General features: G+C 42.4%; 1 protein-coding gene across 1 annotated transcript; it reads left to right on the top strand.

The window, feature by feature from the left end:
• Window positions 1–1,120: 1,120 nt before the first annotated feature.
• On the top strand, window positions 1,121–18,892 carry kif5aa (kinesin family member 5A, a). Its single transcript, XM_041945370.1, has 29 exons — window positions 1,121–1,249; window positions 5,210–5,297; window positions 5,384–5,457; window positions 5,940–6,044; window positions 6,209–6,257; window positions 6,394–6,449; window positions 6,549–6,636; window positions 9,582–9,706; window positions 9,834–9,938; window positions 10,597–10,745; window positions 11,184–11,332; window positions 11,473–11,651; window positions 11,845–11,913; window positions 12,486–12,692; window positions 13,466–13,612; window positions 13,746–13,934; window positions 14,085–14,202; window positions 14,361–14,422; window positions 14,651–14,760; window positions 14,925–15,026; window positions 15,330–15,390; window positions 15,550–15,621; window positions 16,165–16,269; window positions 16,753–16,969; window positions 17,135–17,309; window positions 17,502–17,581; window positions 17,822–17,861; window positions 18,019–18,104; window positions 18,815–18,892. Exons 1-28 carry the CDS (start codon window positions 1,121–1,123, stop codon window positions 18,095–18,097), a joined length of 3,129 nt encoding a protein of 1,042 aa, XP_041801304.1. The 3' UTR covers window positions 18,098–18,104; window positions 18,815–18,892.
• Window positions 18,893–23,676: the final 4,784 nt, after the last annotated feature.

The following is a 23,676-nucleotide window of genomic DNA, read 5'->3' as shown; positions in this document are numbered from 1 at the left end:
TAAATATCCATTGTTCATTTTCTAAGCATTTTTATTAATAACAATACATGGATGGGATTGTGCAGCCTTGTCGTAGGTATGTTTGTGACCTAGTGAGAGTTTCCTGAATTGTATTGGTAAAGTTCAGTCCAAATGAGTATGAGAAGTATTTTTTTTTAATGTGCATGGTAAGGTTTTTTTTTTTTTTTTTTTTTTTTTTTTTAAATCATTTTGACATTGTGCTGTATCATCCCAGTCTCAGAGGACACTGTTATATTCCATCAAGGTGAGGCTTAAACTCTGGTTTTAATCAATAATCTCCACTGCCTTCCCATAATAGATTATGTCTTCCAAGAAATACAGTCAGGAATCGGAGAGGGGCCAAAATATGGCTGTGGTGATTAGTCACTGCATCGCTGGGCCTGCCAGCCGCCTACAGGAGCTAACTTTCTGTAATGCAGTTGCCAGGCCCGCTGATGTTATTACTCTGGTCGGATGTGACGCTGCAGCATGGGGCTCTGGTTTCCGCCCGCCTGTGAGGATGCTGAGCTGACGATGCCGGAGCTTTGGGTACCACTTTAAAGAGACGGATGCAGACCACGCCCTTCCTTTACCCGCCGATAGGAGGCGCTGTAGCGACCAAAGCTGGCCCATTAGCAGCTGCCTTTTCTCACTGCCCTTCCAGCAGCATCTCACCTTCAACCGGCCAGACGCACATCCGCCGCCGCACCCGAAAAGGAAAATAAAAAACGCATAAGAGAGAAAGACAGCGTCAAATAAACCAACGAGGGAAATCGAGCAACATCAGGGTCGGTTGTTTTAATGATGTAGGGGATCGTTTTGCGGTTTGACATCTAATTTAGCCCGCCTCACTGCGACAAGAAAACACCATCCAGCTGCGCATAAATAAATTGCCGCCTGTCTCAGCTCGATAGAAGAAAACCGTCCGCCGTCTCCGCCGTCTTCAGAGTCCTCTCGACAAAGAAGGACGAAGTCAGTGCGCGGCCCTCGTCGTTTATTTTGACGGTCAGATCAGGCCCCGATCAGCGACCGGTCGCCTCCAGCCTCAGCAGCATCTTTCCTCCCAGCAGAAAGCAGCATCCTTCCTCCTCCTCCTCCTCCTCCTCATTCAATCTGCGCAATGGCCGATGTCCCAGCGGAGTGCAACATAAAAGTGCTGTGTCGCTTTCGCCCCCTGAACCAGTCGGAGATTCTGCGCGGGGACCAGTTTCTCCCCAAATTCCAAGGAGACGACACTGTCGTCGTCGGGGTGAGTAAAAGGAGGCGCTTTGTTGTGCATCCAGGCCCTTCATCAATAAATCACCAGCTCGACCCAAACCCCCTGTTTGGGTTGTGGGCTGGCAGGAAAACACGGTGATGGGTGCAGCGCAGGCAGATATCACACCCTTAACCCGAAATCTGTCTTTTTCTTGACACGACAACACACCAATATGTACTGTTGTTAAAGTGCGCAAACTGGCCTCCTGCATCAGCTGACTGAGGTCTGCACTGTGTAGCCCGTGAATGAAACCTAGCCAGCCTAACACCTTATTAGCATTAAACATCTGTTATATGACATTTTTCTAAAGAGACAGAGATGCCAACATGACATACTTTAAACTGTAAATTGCTGTTTTTTTCTGTATGCCTGTATCCCTCAGTTATGGCCCTATATGAGTAATCCTGATTCATAACACACATCTAATACAACCTCAAATGCAAAATGAATGTAAAGTATTTGCCTGATATTGATGTGTCCATTCATGATTCATTCATTTTGGGTGTTTGAGTTAATTAGGCTAATCAACCTATCCATAAGGCTGCCATGAAGGGGTGGGTTCATTACTCAGTTGGTGCAGATGGTGCAGAGGTGAAGTCCAGTGATGATCTTTGTATTAGATGTTGGAGTTTGGAGATATGGGGGTTGGTGAGCTGGGCAGACCAATATCTGATGATACTGCATGGTTTGTTTACCCTGAAGATTAGTTTATGTTTGTACGGGTGGATGCACCAATTCATTCATAGCAAGAGAGCATGCTATATCCAAAGTCTCTAATCTGTGGCTGCCACCTTTCTGTTTCAGTGAGGACACTTCAATTAGATAAGTGCCCTCTTTCCGATTTTTTAGGGCAGCAATCTGCCTCATTCACTAATTTCTAGAAAAATCTTGAAATGAGTTGACTTGTATTGGAAACAAACTGAAATAATCTAGCGACATGGGCAGATTGTTGTCCCTTGTTTGTTTGTTTTTTCTCCTTTAAATACAGTTATATAGTTGTAATATTTTAATTATGGACAAAAAATAAGTTTGATAAAATGGTTTAGGTTATGTGTAGATATCTTGAGACTAGTGAGTTGGCCTTTGCTTTGAGGTTCATGTTTATGTTTGAAATTCAATAAGATTGAATTAATTACAGGAAACCAAAATCATTCCAAAATGTGAAGGCAGAATAAACGGCCATAGGCTTGTAGTTAAGTTTAATGAAATCATTATTCACACATCGATCTGTAAAGAAAAGGATTATGACATAAGTGTTATAAATTTCGGTTGCATTTTTGCTTGTACATGTTGCTGATTGTCCCTCTTTATAAAGAGGAACAATCAGCAAAATCTATAGATGTTTTTTTTTTTTTGGCCCAGTACCTCATGTCTGAGGAAGGTTAAATGAAACATAAACAGAGTACATGAGGACTACGTGGAGTGGAAGAAGTGGAATAGTGGCAATAGAGAGGAATCATGCTCAAACTTTCTCCAGCTGCAGTGGAAACGTCTCGACCTTCCTCTCAGCATGACGGTGGACAGTAGAGTCAGAAACTGATCTCACTAATTGCTTACAGAGAGGATCAATAATCATCCACTGAGCTCATGCATCACTGACTGACCTGCTTTCTCTTGTCTCTGGCTCCATCTGTCTCTCTCTCTTTGAATTTTTTCTACATTCTTTGTCTCATTCACTGTGTCTCTCTCTCTACCTTGTGGCTGCTTCTGTGGCTCTCGTCCTTGTCTCTCCTTTGCTCATCTATTTCCATTTTTATGTCTCTTTCTGTGCCTCCTCCCTCCCTCCTCCCTCGTCCTGGGACTGAACGTCTCTGGTAAATCACTCTGTCATGGGGGCGGTCTGCGGATGAGTCAATTTGTTAATGACATTTAATACGGCTCATGTTCTGGCAGCTCATGTTATTGTGTTGCATTGTGGCCTCTGCATCAGATGGGACGGTGACATTCAGGGCTTTAATAGCCTGGTTTCTACAGCGAGGCCTGTCAGGGCTGAGTCACTCGTCTGTGTGTGCCACACAAAGGTTGTTTGTGTTTTAGTAGGAGCTGATTCATTTTGGGGGACCAATTTTGTGATAAACAAAATACATTCCTGTGGATACATCCTCCAACGTTTGAAGTGGTCCGAAATAAGATTTCCAACAGCTGTAAAATGTGCTCCCAAAATGAGGGCACATGTAGAAATTAACAATACGTTAAGAGTCTGTTTTAGTTCTCGTGCACTTTCTGCTGAGCACTGCAGTAATTTCAAATTCTGTAAACAGTGTTTAGCAGCTTCATCTTTCTGTATTTGTTGGCCTACTTACTCGTAGTGTGTAGTTTACAAGTTCGTGTTCGATATAAGTGTGTATTTACAGCTTTAGTAAGCAGTAAAATTTCAGCGTTTGTCATTTATAGGAATAGTTCAACATGAATTAGATGAAAACATTGATGCCACTCTCGTACTTGTCCGTTAAATATGAGGCTACAGCTAGGACATGTTAGCTAGCTAACAAATTTAAACAGTTAGCAGAGCACAAAGTTACCTAGAACTTTCTGCTAAGTAGCTTAGTAGCTTAGCGTAAAGGCTGAAAGCAGGGCAAACAGCTAGCCTAGCAATGCCCTAATGTAAAATGTCTTGTCCTTACTGTGAGGTTGCCAGGCAACCAGAGGAGACTCCAGGAAGTCAGGAAGTCACATAATGGCCATAAAACCACAACTTTTCATTTCTACTCATTACTTGTTGTACAGATTAAAGACATGAGATTAAATCATGGTAAACAGTGCAGCTCACTGTTTACCATGATTTAATCTAATTTCTAGAGGTACTGGCTGCCAGATTTTGTTCTCGTTGGACAAAATCTGGCTAGCTGTTTCCACCTGTTTCCAGTCTTTGTGCTAAGCTAAGCTAACAGTCTCCTGGCTGTACCTCAGTGTTTATCGCACAGCAACTCTCAACAACTCTTGGCAAGAAAGTTAATGAGAGTATTTCCTCAAAGCTATTTGAACTATTTCTTTAACAAAGATGAAAGGATGATTGTTTTATTAGCATTTTGCACCATGAGTCCCACTGACTTACATTAGATGTTAGAGTGACAGAGAATACACCTGAGGGTACTGCAGAGAAGCTACTGATAGCACCTCACTGAATACATTAATGAAAAGCTCGTACTGTCTTTCATATGACTTTGTTGCCATGTGGTAGTAGTGTAAAAAGAGCATTTTTTAAAATGACCGTGGTCCGTTATCTGAAGTTGCCAGGTCCTGGATGAAATATGACTCTGACTAGCTGGGAGGAAGAAGCACTGCAGAGCTTTCTAACTCTCTGCTGATATCATCTCCTTTTGTCGTGTACTTACTGTTGAAAAGATAACAGCAGCATTGTTCAAACCATCCACAAACACAGTAGCAACACTGAGGCATTTTCAGCATACCTGCATGTCCAGATTGGAATGATATATTGCTTATGTCTCCGTATATACTGTGTGTTAATATGTGTTGAATTACGACAGTATATATATAAAAAAAAAAACAGGTCTCTAAAGTTTGCGCAAGTTGCGTGAACAGCAATATGTTTTGTTGGATCATAACATAAATGTGTATTTTCCTATGAGAGGTGACATTTAAAGGTTTCAAAGTGACACCCATTTCATGTGTGTAAAGAGATGAGTCGTCAGTCAATTTCACTCACCTCATGACGTCAATTCCCAAAGCTTGGACTGATGCCTGGCTGCTACAAAAGAATAGCAGTTTTGAATAAATTGTGTGTCAGATATTTCTTCTTAATACAGTACAGCATCAATGTTGATTGTCATTCTATTGCCCTTTTCAAATTCCAATCACTAATTCCAGTATCTAAGATCAAAGAGTTACCTTTGAACCTTTGAGTTATTTCAATGTCCTGAGATAATTTGGAGATAAACAACTTTTTATCTTTAGTGTTTAACTGTTTGTTGTTGGTCATGGTCTCTGCAGGGGAAGTCCTATTCGTTTGATCGAGTGTTCCCGACCAACACCACCCAGGAACAGGTGTACAACACCTGTGCCAAGCAGATTGTCAAAGGTATGGAGGAATAGCCTCGTCTAAACATGTCAGATATTTGACATATATGTGCTGTGGCCTCATTTGTCCTCCTGTTTTTCTCATAGATGTTCTGTACGGATACAATGGCACTATCTTCGCATATGGACAAACCTCCTCCGGGAAGACTCACACCATGGAGGTACAGTACAGAGCAATAAAATAAAGCAGTTTTTTCAAGTGGACATTAATATTATCCAACCAGTCTGACCTAAAGCTGCATTCCGTTGGAAAGTTTTTCTTGTTTGTCACTGGTGTCATGGTTTTGGATATTTGTGATAATTTTATAGAACAATGAATTAACACATTTACATTGTTTAAAAATGTATATTATTAAGAATAAGTTCAATGTCCCTAGAAACTGATGGCACATCCCGTTAGTGATAAACCAGTTTTTCTTTTGTTTTGTTTTGTTTTTCTATATTTTGTTGACTCTTCATTGTTCTACCAGGATAGCATTTTCTCTTTTCTCTACCAAGCCTTTTTCTGTGCTTAGCTTTAACTTTTTTTTTTTATGAGAATTGAAAGGCATTATTGCATGAAGTCTGCATTAATCTTTGACCCCTTGATCGCTATCACCATTTCACTTCTAATTCTGGCTTTTTCTGTGACTTCCTGTGTCAGGGCAAGCTGCACGACCCTCACCAGATGGGTATCATTCCTCGCATTGCTGAGGACATTTTCAACCACATCTTTGCCATGGATGAAAACCTTGAATTCCACATCAAGGTGCTGTGTTTCTCTCATGTGTTGTGTGATGTTTGTTACGTTACAGTGTGCTGGTTTGTGTTTGGACACGACAACAAAAAGCTTGTTATGCACTTTTACTGAATGAGAGTTTTTTTCATTTGATGACAAATTTGGTTCCTGATTTTTTGTTTCTTCCCCAACAGGTTTCATACTTTGAAATCTACATGGACAAAATCCGTGACCTTCTGGATGGTTAGTGTTAATAAGCTCGTCAATAATCACTCGCAAACAGTATTTTGATGCACCAGTGTAACTATTGCATTTATTTGTCGCACTTTGTCCTAAAATACTTAAAAACACTTGTCATTGTTGTGTTCTCTGCTTTAAGTGACTAAGACCAACCTGTCTGTCCACGAGGATAAGAACAGGGTGCCATATGTCAAGGTTTGTGCTTTGTATGTTGTCTTTTCAGGTGAAAATCTGTCTGTGTTCTGCTTCAGAGCCATGATATTAAGTTTGTCTCATATTCTGCCCCCCCCTCAGGGATGCACTGAGCGTTTTGTCTCCAGCCCCGACGAGGTTATGGATGTGATCGATGAGGGCAAATCCAACCGCCATGTTGCTGTGACCAGTGAGTCTTTATCTTAGGACATAATTAAAAACTTGTGAATATAGTAACGTCTCTTGTTCCCCTGCTTCCGTATCAGAGCACGGGGTCTAGTTTCTCTTCAGTGCCAGCAGAAGCACTCAGGACCAGTTACTGATGCACGATGTGACAGCTGAGTTCATGCAGCCTGTTGTTGTGTCTTGTTATGTAATCTTCGTGTTGCGGCCCGCTGTGATTTTCAAGCTTCATTCATTCTCATAAAAAGAAATAAGATCCTATCAAATGGACTTCACTGTAACGTAATTGGCAGCAATGGACAAAGCAGAGCAGCATCTCTGCCCGGAGCCATTATCTCAACAAAATCACTCCTAGTGAGAGGCAGAAGCAGCTCACGCTCTTTTTGCTCATTTAATAAACTGGTTTCACACTGTGGTTTACGGCAGTATTCAGTATTTTATCTTTAACTGATGTCACAAAAGAATATGAGAAAAATAAAAGCTCTCCGATCTGTAGTTCCTGCACTACAGATCGGAGAGCTGGTTTTGGCCTCCATGTTGCTGACTCACTCCTCTGAGGTCCAGGACCAATATCTGACTAATGTCTCCCATACTGCAGGTTTACAGGTCAGACCGGTGCTTTAGCTTCATTGAACAACATATCATTACAGTGTAAAAACAAATGCAGCTAAAAATAACACATGACCTAATTACCAGATCGTACTTCATTAGATCTATAAAGATGTTCCAGTAGTGTAAGCATTTGTCTTAAAGTGCTCAATTTTGTGGGAGCTACACTGAAAAAATAGAAATAGAAGCTTTTCATGTTTGTTTTAAGCAAGCAAAGATTTTCAAACTGACTAAGTTTCAGTTACCGCTGTTAAGACAGATTTTGTATTGCAGTGGAGGCATTACAGAGGGTAAAAATACAATAAAGAAGCTCCGAGCTGTCCGAGCAACAAGCCGGTGCAGCATATTGGTTTATTTCTTCTGTGCTGGAGTCGTGCTGACTCACAGGGCTGAAGCAGACCGGAGTGATGGGATTCAGTGCCCAACAAAAATACCACACCTGCTGTAATAAATCTCAACCTGTGCACTTCTCCTTTCCTCAGAGTTGAAGCATTTCGGCCCTCGATGCTCAGTGTGTTTGTTCGTCCTCATGTCAGACTTTCTGTGACATTTTCAAGAAACAAGTCATTTGATTTTGTCCTTTCTGCAAAGTGATTGAAAGGATTAGACCTGTGTGCATCCGTTTGACTGACACTGTCACACTGATGCCTGAATTAGAGATGAACTGAACAAAATGTTACAGTGCTAGAAACTCTAATGGTTATCTTGTTGAGATTAAATATTCAGTTAATGCAAACAAAGAAGAGTTTCTAAAAAAATATTGTTCTAAAAAATATAAAACGTAAACCACATTAGTTCATTTTGTTGTTATTATTAACCACAGACACCACAGAAATCAGAATCAAAAGTACTATTTGTCTGGTAGATCTCAATCATCATGTCACATCAGTAGAACACTTTGTAAAGTACGTTTTGAGCTGCGGCTCCAGACATTTAATGGCTCGTACATTAACATTCCTGCTTCCCAGCGCAAGTCCCTAATCACCTTAAGCTGAATCACTGCAGCTTCCTGACAATGATAATCTGAGCCAGAGAGATGAATCACGGGTCAAAGTGATACTCACCTTCAAAATGAAGTAAATTGAATACACCAAAAGAAAATGTGAACAGAGTAAAAATTGAACTCGAGTTTATCTCTTATAAATTAACTGGTCTCTCAAATCAAAGACAACACCGTAATTTCAGTTATAATTTTCCTGTTCTGTTCATAAAATGTGTTTAAATCAGTAATACTTGTGAGCAGGAATGTAACAGGCCTCTGTATGAAATTATGATGAGCTGAGAAGCACAAAAACACTGAATCTTCATTTAGAAATCAAGTTCTTCATTTGCATATGGTAATAAATTGTTGATAGACAGAATGCACCCTACGTAAGGCAGACAAATCTGAAATGTTTATAACAAATAACAATAAATATTTTTGTTCGTCGGAGTTTGAATAGAATGATTACTCAGCCACAGACTGTTATTGCCTGTGAGAATTCTGCATTGAGTGTCTGTAAAATGAAAGCGCAGACTTCTCGTCGACTACACACTCCTATAGAAGAACAAATTATCCATCCATTGACCTGATCTCTGAGCAGTCTCTTACCCGGCCAATAAAGATGCTGTCTGAACCAACTTACAGTCTTGATGCTAACAATCAAATCCTGCAACGATCCAGCTTTGAAATGGGCTGAATGTAGCATTAGAGTGTGAGGCTGCGCCCCGGAGCAGCACAGTCTTCTCTGTTTCCTGGTTGATGTCTGCTGACTCACGGTGCTGCAGAGCAGTGTGCTGACAGCAGACTAATGGGGCCACACTCTGCAGACACCAAGCTGATGCCCTTAGATATCATCTGCAGAGAAACCTGAACTTCTGTCTGTGAGGAGCTCCGATGAAGAGAGACATTTAGACCGGTGCTGTTTGCTATCTGCACTCTGTGAAGCGATGATATCACTCTGCCGCAGCGGTGAAAAGACGTGGAAGATTTCAAATGCACAGATAGATTACTTCAAATTATTCTGTACTAGACAGGAGAGGCACGTAAATAATTGTGTGTTTTGTAAAACAAGGCATACATCTATTAAAATCACCATGGTTAAATATGGTGATTCTCGCTTACATTCTGATTGCTATCGTTTTTCCTTGTACACAGGCAAAAACAACAAAAATGAATGAGAAAATGTTTCCACTGATGGCATTATTCCTTTAATTCTTAAGTGTGATCAGATCTCATTTGTGAAATCTTTATTCCTTTAACAAAACAATTTTAGCACCAATGTAAGAATACATTTGTATCTAAAGTTATAGCTCTTTGACTTTTGCTCTCCCATCTGTTGCGTTGCTTCTGTCTTTGTGCAGACATGAACGAGCACAGTTCTCGCAGTCACAGCATCTTCCTGATCAACATCAAGCAGGAGCATGTGGAGACGGAGCAGAAGCTGTGTGGAAAACTGTACCTGGTGGATCTGGCTGGCAGCGAGAAGGTTGGACCCCAGTGAAAAGACTTGTTAAATCAACAGCTCCCAACCTGCTACTCAGCTGCCTCAAATGACTTCATAGTGATTGTCGCTCTGCTTTTCTTCACGCTCTCTGTATCCGTCTTTATTCCAGGTCAGTAAGACCGGAGCTGCAGGCGCCGTCCTGGATGAGGCTAAAAACATCAACAAGTCTCTTTCTGCTCTTGGAAATGTCATCTCTGCCTTGGCTGAGGGCACGGTGAGCCACGTTCAACCTACCTCCAACTATTTGTATAGAGAGTTAGACTGTGTGCCTCTAGATAGACAGAAATAAATGGATTTAAATAAAATAGCATTTGGCAATTTTAAATAAACGAAAACACATATAATTTCCATTTCTATGGCTGGAAGTGTGCTCTTATCCTCCAGGTTCAGACACTATCACAAATAGCCCCCCTCTCTCTCATTTCTAACACTGTTGTGCATTAGCTGACAGTCCCTCCTGTCGACTTGTTAATGAAATGCGTCCTGTCCAATATCTGCAGCCTTCTTTCCGTTCTGCCAACTCAACAGGTTTGGCCACCAAATGCCAAACCTTTCCCTGCCAATTATAACATTAGTTGGTTGCGGCACAATCAATCTAACACTTCTGACAGCAGTTTTGGGTTTTGTGAGAATCCAAAATAGAGAAATCAAGTGGAATGGGAACATTTTGGCTGAATACAATCTGATGAATCACTGCAAAAGAACAAAAGCAGGACTTGATGCATTTCTTTCATTCTTTTGTTTCCAAATTGTCTCTTGATCTGTTCTCTCTCTCTCTCCTGTTCTTTCTTCTCTCCTTCCTTATTTCTGTATCTTCCTTCTCTCTGCTTCTTCTCTGCTCATCTTCCCTCTCTCCCTCTCTCTTCCTACAGAAAAGCCACGTGCCGTACCGTGACAGCAAAATGACCCGCATCCTGCAGGACTCCCTGGGCGGGAACTGCCGCACCACCATGTTCATCTGCTGCTCTCCCTCCAGCTACAACGACGCAGAGACCAAGTCGACTCTGATGTTTGGACAGCGGTAGATACACCTGTGGATGCATTCGATGCATCTTTGCACAATCGTGAACAAACTCAGTTTCACAGGTTTTTCACATGCTGCCATGTTTTTCAGCAAAGGGCCAAAACAGATTTTAGCCCTAAAAAGGAAGGCAATGAACTATTTATGCTGTGGCCTAAAATCCAAACAAGGCAGATGCTAACTGATGCTGCCCACTTGACTTCTCATATAGTTAATTTGTGAAAGAGTCACTAGGGAGCTATAAATCTCCTCTTTACCTGAATCAGGCATCATAACTGTCTTATTTCTTTAGTAGTTTCCTCTCATATTTGACCTTTGAGCTATAGCACCAACATAAAGCTGAATTTTGTTCAATTTATCAAATAGAACTGTTAATTAATCACAAACACGTATCATCAGTCCTTTCCTTAGTCACATCTTTGTCCTCATCTGTCACAGTGCCAAGACCATCAGGAACACAGCTTCCATCAACCTGGAGCTGACGGCGGAGCAGTGGAAGAGGAAGTACGAGAAGGAGAAGGAGAAGAACAAGACTCTGAAGGACACCATCCAGAAGCTGGAGGCTGAGCTCAACCGCTGGAGAAATGGTGGGCCTGGAGCGTTTTCTGACTTAGCCTTGTTTTCAGCTGGATAACCTCAACTCTTGTCTGCTGACATTATAAACAAAACTGCAGTATGTTCATGTGTTTGTTTCTCTGTCCTCTTTGCCCCTTATCCCTCCCCTCAGGAGAGGACGTGCCTGAGACCGAGCGCACCACGTCGGACGTGGTGACCCGTTTTGAGTCCGTGGAGGAGCGCCCCATTTTGGACAATGACACCTCTTCCATTGTGGTCCGCATATCCGAGGAGGAGCGGCAGAAATACGAGGAGGAGATCCGCAAGCTGTACAAGCAGCTGGATGACAAGGTTCAAACACAAATGAGCATGAACATATGAATTACAACAGAGACTTGTTTTTTTTCTCTGCCTTATTTATAAATGGAAAGCAGTCATGGACAAAGGAGCTGAAAGCCTAAAACATTTTTGTGTCATATATATCCAAACACCCATTAAGAAATTGAGTAAGGTTGGTATTTATGATAATATTGTGTCTATGCAGGATGATGAGATCAACCTGCAGTGCCAGTTGGTGGAGAAACTGAAGCAGCAGATGCTGGACCAGGATGAGGTCAGTGCACACAAACTCACACACATAGATACACAGTGTACACACACGAGCACGCAGGATGCAGGATAACAAGGGGTTGGACCCAAATGCAGACCACAGAGGCCAAGCTGTCGCAGGTCAATGATTTTAAAGCAAAAATAAAAAATAAAAATTGCAGTACAGTAGGCTTAGGGGAAACAAACCCATCGAGGAGCAGGGAAGAACCAAAGATCCAAAATCACTAGGAAAAAGCAGGACCGCTAGACACACAAGGTACTAAGATGAACTGGCGCAGAGTGGGGAACACACACAATAAATACACAAGGGACAGGTGCAACCAGTCAGGGCTGCACAGACGGTCAAACAGGTGGAAAACACCTGTTCCTGGAATGAAAAGAAGGGAGAGGTAAGCATTCCAAAACAAAACAATAAGCAATGAAAGCCTGAATGACATGAAACAAAGAAAGACATAACCTAAGGAGGAGTTTAAATCCAACCTCCAGCTTTCAAAGAGTCCCTTAAAGAATTTAGGACTGGACAAAATGCCTTAACTGTAGGTCTTCATCTGTCTGCCTCTCCCTGTCTTTCTTCAGCTCCTGGCCTCATCCAAGGGCGATGGAGACAAGGTCCAGGCTGAACTCGGCAGGCTGCAGGTGGAGAGCGACTGCGCCAAGGCTGAGGTGAAGGAGGTGCTGCAGGCTCTGGAGGAGCTGGCCATCAACTACGACCAGAAGAGCCAGGAGGTAGAGGAGAAAGGCCTGCAGAACCAGCTGCTGGCCGACCAGCTGTCCCAGAAAATGGTACGTTTTCAGAGGAATGGTGTGAATGTGAGATTGACAGAAGGAGAGCTAAAATCAGAGACAGCAGGAGGAACAGAAGGACTCGCTCACTTGCTGCACTGCAGACACAAACACTTGCTGTAGCAGAGCAACTCAGTTGAGTGGAAAATACTGCAGGAATTATATGACGATCAAGTACTGGAGAAAGAGAGCCTTTTCATCAGGCCTGGGTTTTACCTCTGATAAGGAAGTTTTCAGTCCCATCATGCTTATATGGCACATGAACACTGGGATTACTGGAAAAATGCATTTTTTGCAATGTAACACTGTTTTCTTGTAGCTGATCATGGTCATTTTTTTCTCTGTGTAGACTAATACAAACTACCATAACACTTTAACATCGTGTAGTACAGTTTAAATGACAGGTGGACTCATCTAATTTGAACAATCCTGCAAAATTTGATGGCATTTTGGCAATAGGAGGTGCTAGCATCCTTATATTTTAAAAGGCCATAAATCAGTGGTCATGAGGCTGACCTAGATTAAACCTCTCACAAATCGTCCTTGTATAAAGCCCCAATGTTCTTGGACAGGCTTTAGATATTATTCAAAACTTATTTCGTCCATCACCCTGTTGGAGTAATGTTTATTAACATTATACTTTAAATCTCAGTGGACGTACATTAAACATTTCCAGATGGAGGTATGTGGCCTCTGGGCGCTTTCACATGGACCTTGTTAGTGCTTCTCTAACGCTCACTGTGTCTCTCATCCTCTCTTTTTCTCTGTAACAGGCCAGCCTGATGGAGCTGGAGGCAGAGCTGTCCCGTATGCAGGAGGTGAGCGGTCAGCAGAGGAAACGCATCGCTGACGTCCTCAATGGTCTGATGAGGGACCTCAGCGAGTTCAGCACCATCGTGGGCAACGGGGAGATCAAGCTGGTGAGTTTGATCACAGTGTAAAAAGAGGTTTGAATTAGAGTTCAAAATGCACAAATACTGTAGGTACACTATACAACACATAATAGAGTGAGCGGTCTTATTGGCTCCCCTGTATGTCCTGTTCTGTCCTTAGCCGGTGGAGATTAGTGGTGCGATTGAGGAGGAGTTCACGGTGGCTCGCCTCTACATCAGCAAGATCAAGTCGGAGGTGAAGAGCATGGTGAAGCGCTGCCGCCAGTTGGAGAACATGCAGCTGGAGTGCCACCGCAAGATGGAGGAAACCGGGAGGGAGCTCTCCTCCTGCCAGCTCCTCATCTCTCAGGTGACGGATGGAGGGAGGGTGACAGGACGGGAGGGAAAGGGATGGAACTGATCAAAGGCTGTGTGAATGAATCATATATTAGAGTTAGTCGTGGCTGAGTTTTTAGGACTTTCTGTAAAATTTCCTGTGTGTGCGCTTGTGTTCGTACAGCATGAAGCTAAGATCCGCTCTCTGACGGAGTACATGCAGAGTGTGGAGCAGAAGAAGAGGCTGCTGGAGGAGAGCCACGACTCGCTGAGCGAAGAGCTGGCCAAGCTGCAAGACCAGGGTAAAACACACACACACACACATATACTGCTGCTGAAATGCTCACACAGTTAAAGAATTCATGTGCAAGCAAAATAGTTCAGCTATCCTCTGCTTGCTGTACTTTCTCACCCATTGTACACTGTGGTGAATGCTTACTTTCTCATTTTCTGCTGCCAGATAACTCTCTGCTTGACGAGAAAGAAGGAGAAAAGGGAGAGACTGAGGATGGAAATGTGAAGGTAAGAAACATATGCAGCCTGAAACCTGATGATATTGTAAAATCCTCTCACCCCAGAATAGGATACAAACAAAGTACTTGTTCAGATCTGACTCTTTTGGGCCATTTCATGGCACCTTTTGCTCCAAAGAGTAATATCAAGCACATTACGTGGCTTTTATTTTTACTTACTTTCAAGTTTTTCCTGCTGAAGCCAGCATCTTTGTGCGTTTGCTCTTTTAATTTCCAGAAGATTCCTCGACAGCAGGGGGAGTCTCACCGCGGCCTCCATCACAAGCAGCTGGCCCGCCTGCGGGATGAGATCAATGAGAAGCAGAGGATCATTGACGAGCTCACTGAGTACGTCCCCATCTTAATTTGCTCTTTCTATTTACACAAAGATAATGTAGATGCCACTATTTCTTATTATCAATTATTATGTGCAATTATTATTACCACTGACAGTCTTTTCAGACTGCGTGCACAGACGTTTCTAAAGTCTTCCATGTGTTTCACTCCTCCAGCCGTAACTCCAAGCTGGAGCTGGAGCTGGCTCAGGTTCGCGCTGACTTTGAGCGCCTGAAGAGTCAGGACAGCACCAAGAGCGAGCGCCTGGAGGAGCTCTCGTAAGTGCCGGGCGGGTCCGTTTTCTCACAGTCATCAGTGTGGATTAAACAAAGGTCTGAATGTCGAGTGCTGTATCTATGGGATGAAAATGACATCCCAACAAGAGAAAGCATGTTTTATGATTTCTGGTGAAATTTCATTATTATTTCAGTGGAGGATATGAAAACATTTGTGGATAGAACTGACACAGTTCAGGCTCCCTTCTGTTTAGTTCCAGCAGAGGGCGCCGTGAGCAACACATAGATGTCAACTACACGGAAATATTGTCTTACTTCTTATGATGGTTTTGCTCTTTCTGTCAGATTCCTGCATGAGCGCCACGAGCAGACTAAACAGGACTTGAAGGGTCTGGAGGAGACTGTCGTGAGTAAAATACACATCGCTATGTCTGTCTTTAACATTGTCCCCTGCGGTGTCTCTCGCTTTCCTCAGTCTGCTTTCGTTTCTTCTGCGTAACCTTTCTTGACATCGCAGTGTCCACAGTTGTCCTCCTAACCTCCCCTCCATCTGTCTGTCCTCCAGGCCCGCGAACTCCAGACCCTCCACAACCTGCGCAAGCTGTTCGTTCAAGACCTCACGTCGCGGGTTAAAAAAGTAAGCAGCTCAAAGATGATAAGGGAAGGCAGCGACTGGGGAAATTTTGTTTTATAATCATGCTTAGTGGGTATTAAGGAATCTGTGACCTCAATAATACCTGATAAACCTCTGTAGAAACAGCAGCAACATCCTCTATCCCTCTAATCTCCTCGAGCTTTTGATATCATGTGTGTGACACAAGAAATTCACTCTTTGTGTCGATCAGTGGATTAAAGATCCAACAGAAAGCTCTCTGCTGCAATGAGGTCACATGTCAAAATGCAATATACTGGATGACTACCTCTTGTTGTTTTTGGCCATAAAGCGGCTTGTTTGGCACATTTTACTGTATATACTGATGTATTGTATTGGCAACTGAGAGGTGGAAGGTTTTGTTCCACAATGGAGAGTCTTCTCATGGTAATCAGGGAGTCACTGATATTTTAAAAAACACTCCAGGTGTTAAGGTCATTTTCTGCTACAGGACAATAGAAAACATCTTCCTCTACATTGCTTACTTTTTGTTTTTCTCATCTTCCTCCATTATTGTCCTTTCTGCAGAGTTCCGAAATGGAACCTGATGATAGCGGGGGGTCTAGCACCCAGAAGCAGAAGATTTCCTTTCTTGAGAATAACCTGGACCAACTTACAAAGGTTCACAAACAGGTGAGAAACACACAGACATGATGAGAGGAACAGTTAGTTGTGATGTGAGCACAGTCTGGGTTTGGATTGTATTAGACCAGGAAACAGTGCAAATCTGATATTTTTATTCCAAGAGAAAGAGCCTGGGGGATCGTTTGCTTGTTACTTGCACAAACTGCACACCCACAAGTTTGACCTCAGTGGATGCACATCAGAAAAATTATATGCTGCCATTTTGAACCCACAAATTGTTTGTGATATAAATAAAATATGCAGTTCTTGACCCTGGATATCTTCTTCTTAGTGACCGGTGGAGGTTAAGAACAAGTTAGAAGTGACTAAATTATATTTTACCTGTAAATGTTGTATTTGGCCACACATTTTCATTCCTTAAACTTCCCCTGATTTTCCTCTTCTTTCCTCTCAATGACTGTCTTTCACAAATTTTTCAATTTTGGGTCGTCTCTCATCCCTCCCTCTCCCTCTCTCGCCCTCCCCCTCCAGCTGGTTCGTGACAATGCAGATCTGCGTTGTGAGCTTCCAAAGCTGGAGAAACGTCTTCGGTCTACTGCTGAGAGAGTTAAGGCCCTGGAGACTGCACTGAGGGATGCCAAAGAGGGCGCCATGATGGACCGCAGGCGCTACCAGCAGGAGGTCGACCGCATCAAGGATGCCATGAGGGCAAAGAGCGCCATGAGGCGCCCCCATGCAGCACAGATTGGTACTGCACTGTTGTTGCTTGGCTCTGGGAATTGCCTTAAGTGACATGCGTGAAACGCATGCTATTTTGAACTGACTTTCCTTAATTAAAATTTGGTGAGCAGTAACAGTGACCCACTTTCATAGTAGTTGTACCGTACCTTACGTTGCTTTATCAACCTGACAGCCAAGCCAGTGAGACCGAAGCAGCTGCCCGTCTGCTCTCCCACCAACCCGTTCTACACTTACATCCGTGCCACCGAACAAGCCAACACCTACAGCAACGCCCTCTTCCAGAGCAGCGTGACACAGCCGAGCTCCGCCAGCGTCAACTGCAACCCCAACTCTGTCCAGAGCAACACGTGAGTTTAAATCTTTCCCTCCACCTTTTCCAGCCACACATGGTTTAAAGTTAGGTCTGTCCATAATGACGACGAGTTTCCACTGGTCTTTTTCGAGGCCAGGCATTGATAAGTCAAGTGGTTGCTTGATCATAAACTGCACCTGGCAGACCCATACTGACTGTGTTTGTTTTCCTCTGTGGTGTTTGTCAGAGTTTCCACAGCGCTGGGCTACAGAGCAGGCAGATATAATGGAGACATACTGGAGTCCTACCCACTCAACATTGACAACGGTAAGTACAAGAGCACACACACGTACTTGAGTCCAAACTAATGGTCACATATGTACAGTATGCGTGCGTCCACATGAACACATATTTTGGCATTATCGGTTTTTATCAGGAGAGCCTTGATAGTTATATTGAGTGTATAAGATATTTGTCAGGATCCCAATGTTCGTTGTTTTGGTATAGCTGCATATATGATCATGCTCATCAATCAATGAAATCAAACTATTGTTTTGTTTCCAACAGGCAACAGCATCAGTGAAACGAGAGACATCAATGACAACAGGTGAGGATGTCAGTTGCAGTCAGTTTACTGTAAGACGACAGTAAACAGGAAGTTTGAGCTGTTCATTGGGTGTGTGTGTTTATTATGTCCAGCAGGAGTAGTAAATGATTAGGATGTGACTGGTTCTGCCCTGAATGTCATGTTTGTGTGTTAACAGGAGTGATGTTCACTGTGGCAGCGAGGTGGATGATTCAAACAGGCACTACATCATTCAGCAGGAGACTGCTGCAAGTTAATGCCATGGTAATTAGCAGAGCACACTGAGTCACGCACACACACACACGCACGCACGCACACACACACACACACACACACACACACACACACACACCACCACTTTCAAATCTTCTTTGTCAGTGCAGTTGCTCAGACCACACAAATGGTTTGGCACATTAACTACAGATCACCTGCATTTCAGTTTGCTCCTTCCAAACCAGAGCATTTTGGATCATTTCTGTCCTTCAGTTTGTTTCAGTGTGTTGTGAAAATCAACTCACAAAAGAAACTAATAACTTACAAATGAACTTTTATAGTGTTGTTTGCTTATTGTTTTCTAAATGCAATTTTTGAATGGTATAACTCATTAATGCAGGTTGTTTTAAACAAGTCTCATATGTGTTCTCAGATAAGCAACACTAAGTAAAATTTGGGGAAATTTTTGGAAACTATTCCCTGTACCTGAATTCATAACACAAACTGTTTGCCATGATGTGGTGAGAGAAAGAGAAGTCACTACAAATTTACTTTCCGAACACGCTGCCATGAAGTTAGAAAGTCAGTCTGCACACTTTCTGTGTGTGTTTGGAAATGGGTGGCAATAAATGCGAAGCGTATTTAATCGAATATGTTTAAACAAACAAAACCAGTGGCATGGTCCGTCAACAAGAAAAATGTAAAAGTAGAACTTTTAACAGATTTCTGTTTCCCGACTTCCTTTTTTCTTCTCTCTCCAGAAGACCAAACACTGTACCTGTCCACGGACCCTCCCCTCCCATCTGCATGCAGCCTGTCTCCCTCCACTGCATCACCGATGAAGATGAAGATCTGTAGCCCCTGTAGTCTTCTAACTAGATGAAGCCCCTCCTGCTCCCACGGTGACCTCTCTCACCCTCAGTTTTGGGGTTCAGTCTTTTCAGTTCAGGCAGTGCAGGAAGTGAATTGAATCAGAATTGTGTGTTTTTTTTATAAAATACAGAGCTTTCACGTTTCGACACATCGGCCCTTCAGCCAATCAATTTGTCAACAGACATCACTGATGCTGATTACCTCCTGACGTGGCTGAACTGAAACTGGACTCCATCCCTGATTACTTAGTACACTCATGTTGTAAATAATAGTGTTGTATACTCCAGTAGAGGTTTTTGACCAGCAACTGTTTGTGTGAATGCACAGCCTCCACCGACCCCTGCACACATCTTCTTAAGGGCATCATGTGGATGACATACTGTAGGCAGACATGACCTTTTTCTCTGTCATAAATAAGAGCGTAGTGTGTAACGCCAGCTTGTAACAGAAGACCCTCACTCTGCATGCATGTCGCTTAGCGGGTTAGCTTTCAAATCTTTGCATGTGTCCTGATTCCAGTCAGGAGCTGGTATGCTGCGAGTGAAGCGTCTGATCGACTTCGGCAGATGTCACACACATACACACACAGAGCTGGTTTCCCTTAATCCTGATCCTGGTCTCTGTGCTTTAAATTCTAGAGGATAGAGATAAGATGGAACATGCTTCAGGGAAACCCAGCCCAGACTTCTGCGATCTGTATCGAGGAAACCTTTTGTAATTGCTTTGATACTGTGATGTTGCAGCTGTATGACGCCATTGTACATTTCAGGTAATGCTGCCCACATCTATTTAATGTGGCTCCTTCCCTGCATTGCACCCACACCTTGTGAGTCTTCATAACAAGCCTTAACAAGAGCTGATTTCTCATGATCAAACTAACACGCCGTCACGTGCATACATTTGTAATTACTACCTCTAGAGCAACTCATAATACACTTATTACAGTATATGAAGTTATCATCCTTTTAAATGCTGAATAAGAGCTGACGTTAGAGCTTCTAGAGAAAGTTGCAACTTTAGGACACCAGTCGCTGTACGTAGATTTAAATGCTCCTATCAGAGCAGTAGTTACATTCTCCTGAAGGTCATTCATACGCGGACACCTTCTCCATCACATAACAGGATCAGATTGGCCTGAAGAAATGCTTTGAAAAATGTTCTAGTGCAGCAGAAGACCAGAAAGTTTGGGTTCACCACGTCAGGCCAGGTCACACAAAAGAAGAGTATACTACATCAATATTCAAGCGTTTTCCTAAACTCTCTGGTGCTTGTTGCATTTTCCTATTTGGCACCTCTGAGGCTGAAATTATAATGTCTGTCTCCTAATGCACAGCTACACTATTGACACAATTCCCCTGTGTTATCTAAATTTAGATTTTAAAACAAAAGTGAAGTAGCATCTTAAACCCCTTTATGACGACATGGAAGGTATTCAGTGATTCAGCGCTTTTTGATCAGAAAGTCCAATGTTGAGGAGTGTCTGCGAACGAGTCCCCCAGCTGCGCAGCCACCAGTCTGGGATGAAAGGACTGTTTGACAGAAGCTTGTTGTTTGCAGCTTGACGTGCTGTTACTCTTCTGCTAGAAACCCTGACCAGCCAATCAGGATAGAAGAAAGCAGCACATCTTTGAGATGGATGTGTTTAAACTGAGCTGAGTCACTGAATTAAAGGACAGATTAGACCTGAAGTGAGTCATTCTTAAAGGAAACCCACATAGCAACCAAACAGCTGCTCCATTTGTATTTTCTGTTTACACTTTGACCACAAGTTCTGATCTGATCTGATTCTACAGAGTTTGATTATGAATCTATCCTTATTTGCAATTTTCTACCGAAAAAGATTTTTCCCCATTAAGCTCAGTGTATTTTATGGCGTGGCTGGACTTGTCCTACGTGTCAGTTAGCCCCAATAGGTCGTCCCTAGTTGTCTGATCCATAACAGCCTCATTCATGACGTCACCGCTCTGTCTCATGCTCTTACTGGCATTAACAACATCTCAGGGCTTCACATTCACAATCACAGCCACCATGGGCCACCACCACGTCTTCCTCATAGACTTAAAACCAAGTGATTGCTGGTGAACAATCAGGTTAGTGTGTGATTTCTTGGAGGCTTAGCAGATGAGGGGGATAATAAATCAAATATTAAACAAATAACATCATTTTATACATAGTATGTGACATTTCCATTCTAGCACATGACATCTGAGATTTAAAAAATCCCTCCACCGCCCCTGGTCAGACCCTACTGTACGTGTCCAAGCAGACCCTCTATTTGTTATCATGTTTTAAGTATAATCAGTGAATCTGAAGGAGGGGGAAATGTGTACTATATTGTCACCCGCTGTTCCACTGTCTGATTTCAACATATCTACAATACCTGTGCTATATATTGTTAATCTTGTAAGTAAAATAGCGTGCCATGACATAGTAAAATGCAAAAGAAAGGTAAACGCTAACTTTGTTCAGAGAAATGTTTGTTTTATTTATTTCTGTATGCCTATACTGTAGCGTCAACATGATTATGTGAAGAATCACCGTGCAAAATTTCTGTATATATAGACTCATCACTATGCTGTATTGTATGTAAACCATTGTGTTGTAGTAAAACGTTCAATAAACCTGTAGAAAGGAGTTTGTAGAAGGGAATCATTTGGGCCTAGATGATTGATTGAATGTCATGAATGACAAAAAGAGAAATGGGACAAGTGTTGGCTGCTGAAAATAGCACCATCTAGTGGATGGAAAATACCTGTTTATTGAGAGAGAGTTGACTGAATGAAAAGCCATTTTATAGAGTGGCTGCCTCTTTTCTTTCAGCACACATACCCATCTCCTACAAGACGATACAGCTGCCTTCAACTCAAACTACAGATGCAAATAAAAGTGTACAAAGGGACTGCACCCATATTAAAAAAATGTCCCCCAATCAGTGCCGAACAATTAATCAAGATACTATTGAAACTGCAATATGGCTGAGTGCAATACCAAATCGCAGGAGCTGCAATTTCTTTTGATAAAGGTAAAATGTGTCACCACATAGCATTATAAATGAAGCACTGTGGTGCTACAGATATGCTCCAGCCAACCAATCACATTCACTAGATGTAAGGCAACATGCTTGTTTGGTACAGACTCCAGCAAGAATGACATCATCATCATCATTGTTACTTTTTTCCAATGAAAATGAAATGAAAAAATCCTCTAAAGTCCTGTGTCATATTGCAATATCTGTCAAACCAGTCGGAATAAGATTTTTGCATATGGCTCAGCCCTACCCCCAATACTCTATTTATAGTGTTGTTGTTTTCAGCTCTAGTTAGAGTTAAAGAGAGTTGAAATTCATCACTTTAGAATATTTGTACTTTCTAACTGCTGGTTTTCCCAGAAAAACATGTTGGTTGTTTTAACCATGCTAACTGCGACTCCACTGAAAACTATGATTTGACTGCTGTCAGAAGTAGCTTGCGTGTGTGCTGGGTGCTCTCTGTTGTTTTTAAAACCTCTGACCTAAACAGGAAATGAATACTCAAACTATGTTGTGAAAGGAACCTTTGCCAAATATTGACATGAATAGCAAGTTGGCTGTTGCTGCTGGAGAACAGAAATGAGATCAAGAACAAAATGAATCAAAAAGTCAACAGTACAGATACTGTCTCTCATATTTGCCCATTGAAATCTGGAGACGTCAAGGTGATGACATCATAGTTAACTGGGGAAAAGGACACTGCTTGACTTAAAAGACTCTGCAGCAGCTTCCTCTATATAGTGGTTGTCTCAGTAATGTTGGGAAGGCTAGAGAAATTTTGAATTCCAATGAACTATGTGAACACATTTTAAATTAATATCCAGTCTGTTTAACAAGTCCACAGTTGTGGAGTGTTCCACAGTCTGAAGGTCAGTCGGGTGAGAGGAAGAGGAAGGGTGAGAATTAGAAACCCTGCAATGTGAGACCCACTAAAAACCCACGAATCATTGTTGTATTGTTAGAGATAAATATTAATGGTAATTATTCTCTGTATGACTACTGTCATCACCCACATTTCTTACATTCTGCTGAAGTGATGAAGCTCTCATTCTGCAAAGGAACTTCCTCTGTGACCTCTTATGATAAGCTGCTCTTCATCTTTCCCACGAGAAAGGAAGCGTGGATGTAAACAGCAGTGGCATGTGAAGCATCATCATACTGTAGTGTGTGTGTGTGTGTGTGTGTGTGTGTGTGTGTGTGTGTGTGTGTCTGTGAGTGTGCGTGTGTGCTGCATGTCCGTACAGTAGCATGCATACATGTGTAGGAGATGATCAGAATAGGATGGATCAGAAAATTGAATCTGCACTGTAACGACGGGATCCGGAAACTCTTGTGCGGCATTACGGACTGTGGAGCTTTATTTGGGGAGTCAGAACATAATGTTGCTGATCCTGCTCAAGAAGTCCACATGTGACAAAAATAAACCCACATTTGAATAAATTCGAGGTCAAGTTGTAACATTCAGCTAAACTGATGTGCTTCAGGGATGAGGAATGTTTCTGCTTTAAACATATGAAACGTTTCCTTTAATGTTTGAATCACCTTCTTATCTCCTCTCCTCATTTATTTGCTTTTAAATTTTTATCCTCCCTTTTTTCAGATATAAATTGAGTTTGTTTGACACAGCAGATCAGCTCCTCAATGCAGGATCAACATCATTTACCAGGTGAAATTCTGTATTGCGTGTAAATCAAACGTGCAGTGTTAAACTTGACTGATGGA

This window comes from Chelmon rostratus, chromosome 10, assembly GCF_017976325.1.
Source record: "Chelmon rostratus isolate fCheRos1 chromosome 10, fCheRos1.pri, whole genome shotgun sequence".
NCBI lineage: Eukaryota > Metazoa > Chordata > Actinopteri > Chaetodontiformes > Chaetodontidae > Chelmon > Chelmon rostratus.
The sequence above is the reverse complement of the archived record's forward strand: the minus strand, read 5'-3'. Positions and strand labels throughout refer to the sequence as shown.